General features: G+C 37.3%; 1 protein-coding gene across 1 annotated transcript in view; it reads right to left on the bottom strand.

Annotated features, from left to right (window-relative positions):
- Nucleotides 1-2,634: 2,634 nt before the first annotated feature.
- The window catches only part of PPP1CB (protein phosphatase 1 catalytic subunit beta), a 28,761-nt gene continuing 22,247 nt past the window's right edge, over nt 2,635-9,148 (bottom strand). Inside the window, exons 6-8 of the mRNA XM_084284405.1 lie at nt 6,668-6,819; nt 4,996-5,130; nt 2,635-4,372 (exon numbers count right to left, since the gene is read on the bottom strand). Coding sequence (XP_084140531.1) covers nt 4,268-4,372; nt 4,996-5,130; nt 6,668-6,819 — 392 coding nt within the window. The 3' untranslated portion in view covers nt 2,635-4,267. The remainder of the gene's footprint in view (nt 4,373-4,995; nt 5,131-6,667; nt 6,820-9,148) is intronic.

The raw sequence follows: 9,148 nt of genomic DNA, 5'->3' as shown, positions 1-9,148 counted from the left end.
TTGACAGAAATGCAGCAGAAGACTGCACAGGCCCTAGGAGTTCTGGAGACAGCTATAAAAGCAAGCAGGATCTTTATCTTCAAAAGAACCTTAAAATAGTGATGTAGCATACTAACAACAAAATCATTCCACAAAAAGGAAACAAAAATAACAAAGGTCTGAAGACTTTCCAGCCACAGTTTCCCAGGAAAGTAAGAACAAAGCAAAGCACTGCACCAGGATACTACAAGCAGGATCATACATAGCTAGTAAGTCCTTTATGGATAAGATGGTACAAACAGTCTTCCTAATAGGAACATGAAGCTTGCTGACACCTAGCAGTACATTTGCATAGTCACACTGCAAAAAAAGTCAGAAACAATGAATGAGACCATTTCAAACTTGAGTCCAGAAGTACTTCTGTGTGTCTAGATGTAGCAAACAACACAGCCCACTAATGTAAGACCAGTTAGAGTGTTTTCAGCGAGTCTATTTCCTCCATCATTTTCTGGAAATAGATCAGATCAGTACAAACAAGCCTACCCATGCGGAGACAGTGCTGTGTTACAGCAACATAATGATCACAACCGTATTTAAATGTGCATTTTTTCCTCCTTTAAAGTAGCTAACAATTATGAATATTCCATGCATAGAAAGCATCGTTAAGAAGCGTAAGAAAAGAAATCCTGACAAAAAAAATCAGATCAATGATCAATCAACATGAAAGACTAAAGAACTTCCCTACTGCAACACCTCAAATTAGATTAAAGCAGGTTTTTCTCTAACTCTTGGGTATCACAAAAAGCCTGTCAACCAACAAGGAAAAAGACAAGATACTGTGTGCCATGCTGCACTCTACTATGAAACCAAGAATGGGTATTACTGTCAGATGAAAAAGGGGCGTGGGAGAAGAGGCAGAAATACCCCTCAGTTGGTGTATTATTTTTTTTTCTCTCTTAACAGCTCATTCCAGAACACTGTTATTTCCCAGTTCACTAACACTGTGCTACTTGGCAGCATTTTAACCCTGTACAGACAAGATGCTTACACAGAAGAGTTATCATCAATCAGTTCATTAGTAATTTCCATGGAAAACTTGGAGCCCACATTGTTAGGCCAGTCTGAATCTCTTGGACATTGACTGAGGTTTTGGTTATCTAACGGCAGCAGGGTCATTTCCTTTCTTCTCCTTAGTCTTGCCCTGCTCCTCCCCAGCTGGTTATTCATACTAACACTGCCGTAGCATAGATGTTTTCCATTATGCAGTCTTGCCTGAAACAAGGAGAATTACACTATTAGCATGTCAATGTTTTGTAGAATCAATAAAGCATTCACCACTTTTTCCAACTTCTGGGGACTTTCAAAGAGATTTAAGCTTGAAAAGTGATTAAAATTCATGCTGTCTTTTCCAGGTCTGTATCTCCGTAAGAGAAAAAAACCTACCCTATGTTATGCTTGAAATAGCCCCCAAACCTTTGACAGTTCAAAAGATCAGAAACCAAGGTAGCTACCGTCTCACAAGGTCTGTAGCTACACCTCAAAGCACAGTATTTGAAGTCAAACTTTTCCATCAGATCTTTCAAATATTTAACACTCCAGTAAGAACTGCACACACTGCTTGCAGTTGTTGACTTTGTGCACGATTAAAAGAAAGTTATAAAAAGCTACTGATTTCTGGATCATCTCAATTACTTTACAAGAATTATTTTTTATCAGGGCATAATTAGTTTCATGTTCTTATTTCTACCTTTTCCAGATTGGGCAATAGATCTACACTAACATTGTAAATGTAAGCTTAGTTGGTACAGTACATTTTGTTTTCCTGACTTAGTTTTGATATTCCATACGAGAAACACCTGTAGAGGTTAAGATTATTAAACCCTGTATTTTTAACCTAGTGCGGGATGATGAAGGATGTTGGCAGGCATCCCAGTCACCCAGTGGTAAAAAAGCAATCAAACTCTTTGCCAGTCAGTGATTGGTGCTATACAAAAACAGCAATTTCTTCAGGATACCACCACTACATCTGGCTTCATAGCGTAATAAAATTAAACCAAGAATATCCCATTTCTTTAGCACACTTAAGAATGCCTGAAGATTCTCCCCTTGCAGCAGCTTCTGTAGAAGTGAGCACACTAAGTACTCACAAATACAGCTTTACACCTGGACATTTCATACAGAAGACACTGTTCCAGAAACTAAGGAAAAAAATAAGAAAGCGTTAATCAGTAATGTTCAGTAATGTTCAGTAATGACATTTCTTGTAACAGGCTGGCACTTGGCAAAAAAAAAAAAGAACATTTCAGAACTCATAAAACCAAACCTCAAGTAAGCAATGACTGAAGAGCACCAAGTTACCTCATCGACGTCTAAATAATAGATCTCGTCAACAACCTCGTGAAGAACCAACAATACTCACACACTGCTGTCATCATCAACTTGCAAGAACAAGCATCAGTACCAATGAAAACTACCTCTACATTTGATGCTATGTAGTCAACTTGCTTCAAGATGGGGTAAATTAAACCATTGTTCAAAACCACAGACCAATCCAACATAAATGAGTAACATATTAACATATATGCTATTTTTTTTTAAAAGCCCACATCGTTGACTAACAGTAAACAGTAGTAAAAAATAACCAGTCAGACTTCATTCAAATGAATTAGACAACTTTTACTAAATGAAAAAAACTACATTTAAAATATGCATTTAAAACAAAAATGGAATTAGAAAAGAGACTTAAATCCATTTTGAAGAACTTGCTCACTGTGTCAGAAATCAATATAACTCTCGCATTATATAATGTGCCAGTTCATAAAATGTAAGTTATCAGAATCTTCAATTTAACATTTTCAAAGACGATACTGAAGTCAAGAGTTTTACATCTACTGATGCACATTTAGAATGGTATAAATCTGCAGCCTTCCCCCAAGGAATCTTACAAATTCAACAATATTCAATAAAAGCTTTTGTATTGCATCCCAAAGCATCACAAATCTGTGCCTTTCATGTATCCTACTATAAACTTCTCTGTATCTCACCATTTGCCAATCTTTACCCTTTTGAGAAAGGAGAGAACTGAAAAGAAATACTGCATAACTCTTGATCATGTACAGAAATTATTGCTACTATAGTACACTACAAAGCAGAAGTCTATACAATAGTATATGAAATTTGATCATGAAAATCCAAAGGATATAATCTTTAGTGACATAAGCCTTATAATCACATCGGACATTCATTTAGCAGTTTTAGTTCACCACTGGTCAGCCAACCCGTTGTCCACTGATGAACATCCATTTAAATACACCCTCTTATGAAAAAGAATGTCAGCTGTCAAAGGCTTAGCAAATAAGGATCTTCATGTTCTGTGGAACTACGCAAGATGAATTCTGATGCAGGTAGGGAGTTACCTGGAAGCTAAGCATGCCAAAAGGTGTTTCATGCTAATAAAACTAAAGCCAAGGTACCACATAATCAAGTTACCAACTCATAGGCAATACCATTTTTGTCCTAAGTTAAATGAAGTGCCATAGCACAGTGTAATGTCAATAATTTAAAATAGTGTAGTGCACAAATTCATCGTGTGGCAGTTTAAGTTAAAAAGTCAAGACAGGTTTTTGTTCCAATTTACGTTGGCTGTCAAGCTATCCAGTCTGGGCATGTTGCAATTAGTTTGCCTTTTAATCACTACTGTACTATAAACTTTGCATTATAACGGGGGGCACATATTTGCGCGGCATTATTATGAGTAACGTGAAGTTAGGGGGAAGATAAAAGATCAATGGCTGTTCTAAAAAGCCCCTTTCTTATTTCAAATTCAAAGAGAGCCAGGGAGTATGACTAGATACCATATTTGCATCATTCTAGCTACAAAATAACCAAAATAAAAGCAATCAAGCAACAATAAGACCACATTACACAAATGGAACATCATGCTCTCATCTGGTTTAACTATTACATCAAGTTTTAACTGGGATGTTGGTCAACTTTAAAAACCGTGGTAAGTGTGAATATGTAGTTGCAATAGTTTTTTTTAATACTTTTTTTTTTTAAACTATGCTGGATATTAGAACTTGGAGCTATACTTGTTACAATACAGTGTCGCACATCTTTCTACTAGAAAAATTAATAAAGATCCTTTACCCGTCTCTTTAAGTTAAACGTGTGACATCATAAAGGGTGTCAAATGGCTGGATGGTTTTACAGTGCACACTTATTATATACTGTATCATGGAGTTTTGTCCTTGACAGATCTGATGGTGTTTCTACAATATTCCTTTCTTCACCTCTTCTTCGGTGGATTAGCTGTGCGAGGTGGAGTGACCGGACGTCCAGAATTCAGTCCGCCATACTGGTACTTGGCTTTCTTTTCAGATGGTTTCAATATCTTAGAGAAAATAAAGAAGTTCTTTTGAGTCACTGACAGCTGAGAATGTTTCAAATGCCACTAAGCCAACAAGAAATCTCAATCAGCGGGAACAGGGTGGGGAGCTGGAAATCACAGTATGAGCCTACAAGTTTCTGAATCCTATGTACAACAGCAGCATGCAAAACTAAATCTACTTCTAAATCCCTCTAGTTCTGCCATTACACTGGGGTGGGGAGACAGTGGGGAGTAAAGGAGCTGAAAACATCACATCCAAGGAGGAGTACAGAATAAAACCTGAACAGAATAACCGAACTGAAAGGGTGCCATTAGTCTGCATAATTAGGTACTGCTATCACTAGGTAAGACTAAAGAATCACCTGAGTAACACTGAAATGAGGAGCTAAGTAGAGGTAGTAACTAATACTTAGGAGTTTGGAAAACAACAAATCTCATGCAGTTGTCTGCAGAATAGTTGGTTTGTAATTCTGCTTCTCTGTCCACAGAGATCAGCCTGCTGTGACACCATTTCTGTACCTCAAATGTATCAACCCAGTCTAACCATAAGCATGTCAACAAGCAGACTAATTCAATCTATACAGTCCAACACTTACAGGAATACTTAGTGTACAAGTATATCATACCTGAAAGGAACACATCAGAGTTTCATCCACACTCATCATGCCCCCTGCATTGTCAAACTCTCCACAATAATTTGGAGCTGAGAATAGGGTGACCAACTGTCGTTTAGCAAAGAATTCATATCCATCTTCAACCACCTGTCAACACCAGAGAGATTATACAGCTCACAAACGAAAAGACATGCGCTGAAGAAAAAGGCCAGTCTTGAGACAAACAGAACTTTTATGAATAGAATTCACTAAAAGGGTGTTTTTTGTCTCAGCTTTCAAACAGGACAGTTTCAGTCATTTTTGAATATCTGGACAGTGAATGCCAAATCGTGTACCTTCAACTGACTGACAACTCCAACATTAACTATGCATCACCTTCCCTGTTTAGCATTTCTATACTTGGAAGTCCGATTATGCACTGCCACTTTATGGATTCCCAGCATTTTATTGGTTATACACTGAATTTGGATGCGTTTGACCCGTTAGTTCAGAACACAAGAGGTCTGGATACTACCTTCACTGCAACTGAACCATTAAGTTTTACTTATGTTTTGTGCAGTCAGCACTAGACTAAGTATAGTCTTTTGTCAATTTTGACATCTAAAAGCAAGGTGGTTCTGCTGTGCTTTCTCTAAGAGCACAATTCGCCTTTCAAATAGAGCAAGCAGTACAACACAGCAATTAAGGATATTCCCTCTTCCCCAAAACAGAAGCCTTGCACTATAACACGCTGAAATCAGTGCACATCAGAATACCGCTCAGTTTAGTCCAATTGCTGGGGTCTTTTGCAAGATGTTATACTTTTTACAAAGAGCTGAAGCAACTACATGAACACAGAAAGGAATCTTAATCTGCAGTTGAGAAATCTCAACATCTATCCTGCATACTAGTATTTTTTGCAGTAAAATTGTAAGAAGTATTTAAGTGTTATGATAGGGTACCCAATCTTAGCCATACCACGATTAAAAATGTACCTTACCTTCACAGCATGCCAGAGCTTTTTAAATCAACTATATAATGAAACTGAAATGTTACACAAACTGAAACCTGATGTCCGTCTAACCAGGATACTTGCTTAAAATAACTTGATAAAAATTGCAAACAAAAAAGTGTACTTAAAGACTGTCAGTGCCAAAAATAACCCTGCTTTCTCCGCATTTCGGCAAGTCAAGCAAACCTATGCCAAAGTACTCTAGGTTACTGAACTATAAGATAAAGGCAGCAGTGCAAGATTTTATGTACAGGCTTCTAGAAGCATTCGAAAATCTACTGAATACTTCCATGAAGTCAAGTAGAGATCATTTAAGCCACAATTACTTAAGAACTACCCAGTATTGAAGTGGAACAACTCTGAAACTTCAGTGTGGTTCCTGAGTTTGTAACTTTGCCACTTTAAGCCTAGACATTCCATCTCTAATATTCACATAAAATAGTCTGACAGACAAACGAGATCCATCACTGAAGAAATGTATTGTTAATATTCCACTTCACTGATATTAGAAACTCAGCTCACTATGAGACAACAGAAGGATGCAGCCTTGTATTTCTTTTATTATGGACAGTTTTCTTTTTCTGAAAGTAAAGCAACACCAAGTAAGTTTAAATGTGTCCTAAAGATAACCAACACCAAAACGCCATAAATTGTAGAAGGGAAAGTTTTAAGCAACAACAACGCAATTCATACCTGGTGAGCTCGACAGATCAAATCCAGATCATGACGATTCAGAAATTTACTGACCACATCAGCACCAAAAGTGAAAGAGACCCCACGATCATTTTCACCCCAACCTTGCACATCTTTGTCTGGGTCAGACCACAGCAGGTCACACAGCAAGCCTTTGAAAGATAATACAAGTGAAGATGTTAGTCTCAGGTAGTATTGTTCTACAAATAAAACAGTTTTACCATAACTACTAGAGCAGACCTCCTATGGGAAAAAACACACAATCAAACAAAAACCTCCTTTGGAACAAATACAGCAATATTTGAATTTTGACTGAGACAAAAGATGTCTGCAAAAGCCTGGAGTATAGGGCAGGATTTTTCCCTTTACAAAGGACAATACCTTCAGAGGAAGCAAAGCAGAGCCAAACATCTCCCTGAAATAATACTTAATTGCAATATTCAGAATATTTACAGTAAGCATTTGAAGACTTCAAAAATACCGCAATGAGTGCACTTTAAAAGACAACCATCAATTTCACAGCTCACCAAGCAAGCTTAGTTTGAAAATCACAGCAAATTGTAGAATTCTGTGCAGGACCGATCAGAAATACCACAAACAAATTTGTACCACAAGCTTCCGAATGTCGAAGCTTTCTTACAATACCTTAGTAACCGTGACTAAATCGAAATTTATCAAAACAAAATTCACGTAAATGGTTTCAAGTAGCACTTTCAGCTTAATTGGACTTCCTCTGACTTTTCAAAAAGCTTTGTGCCAATCAGTTTGGAACCTAAATTCAAGTAATAAAAATCTTCTTAATTTTTAGCACTGGTGAAGCACATGTCAAAACCAGATCTGTTGGCAGTACTCTGCTGCCAATGAAAGGTCAGTTAACACTGGAGTTAAAACTGTGTACTGAAGAGGATCCTTTTGTTCAACTGCAATGCCTCAGGCCAACACAGCTGCAATACAAACAAGCCAAAGAGCATTCAAACTGTATCTCAGTTTGCATTGAACAGTACTTTCTTTACCAACAATGACTAACCCTTAGGTATTAAAGTACTTAAGAACATTGTTTCACAACCGAGGAGACACAACAGGCTCTCTATCTAGCACTCAAAGTTTGATTTCCAGCTAAGCCAAGTTATTAGCTACACAAAATAATGAAGACACTTTTGAAAATAAAAGATCCTGCAAGTTATATTCAAGCAAAAATCAATGTCAGAAACTTGTTGTGCAACTGGACTATTTTGTCTTTATACACAGCTATCAAATGTTTTTTGGCAACAGTTACAGTTCCTCCCTAGGAGCTTGCATTTATTTGATTTGCTTTTGAAAGATGTAACAGAGCAAGTAGAACTCCATTTTAAATATCTATCCAGAAATAAATTACTGAATACAGACATAATTTGATGAAAATTTACTGAAATTCAGTTCTATACAGAATATAACATTTTTCAGAACATAAGAGTTTCACTGCAATCCCTGGTGGTTTCTTAGCAAGACATTTCCAACTAGTGGCAGAAGCTGCTCGTCTCAACTGCTTAGGAAGACTTCCTCTTCTCTTCTCCCCCAGAGATCAAATAATCTTTTGGGTCATACATGGTTGTAAGCTAATTTGTCCGATCATCTTTTAACAGATGTGTAACACAACCCTGCAACAAGCTTATCCCATCTATACAACTAAAATTAAACCTTGCCACCCCAGCAAGTTTATTTTAACTTACAACACCTACCACGACAATAGGTTAGGCTGGCTGGAAAAACACCAGAACACAGCTTCAAGACATTCAAGATTGCACAAAAGGAGCTAAAGTTTCCTAATAAGTGACTGGTCTGCAACACCAACCAGAATACCTTGGCCTCACAAAATGCAACTACAAGTGTTACTAAAGCAAGTGATTTAAGTTGGAATACAGGCTTAGATTTGAGCAAACAGCTTCCAAACCCCACAAAAAAGCCACCAAAACAAAAGGTCTTGAAACTGCAACTGATGTTGCACAGGCTTTTTCCATTAGACTACAAGAAGCTATCGTAATGGTCTAACTGATCTAATCTTACCAGTACAAGCCACAAGAACATCTACTAGTAATTTCTACATCAACACAAGCATTCATGAAGCGGCATCCCTCTAGAAATGGATAGCTTTTAAGAATTTGTAATTTTCACAGCAGCAAGACTGCTTCCGTTTATTTTCCACAATATTTACTTCCATCAGTTGCCTTAAGTAGGCCCAAAAAAACAAAAGTCCTCCTATGTCACTGTCACTTTTACCTCTACTGGTAAACATCTGGCTATTGCTTCTGAGAGCAAAATGAAGACAGCAAACCACTCAGTAGATCAAAAGTTGTTTTTTTTTTTTTTTTTTTTTTTAAAAAAAAAAAAAACTGTGCTTATTTTTAGTAGGTACTAGGAATGCATGATTTCAGTGGAGTGTCCATGGAAACTGGAATTACATTCTGCAAGGGCATTCCTGAAGTGGGGGTGGCTCAAGCAGTA

This window comes from Netta rufina (assembly GCF_964035555.1).
Source record: "Netta rufina genome assembly, chromosome: 3".
NCBI classification, from domain to species: domain Eukaryota; kingdom Metazoa; phylum Chordata; class Aves; order Anseriformes; family Anatidae; genus Netta; species Netta rufina.
The sequence above is the reverse complement of the archived record's forward strand: the minus strand, read 5'-3'. Positions and strand labels throughout refer to the sequence as shown.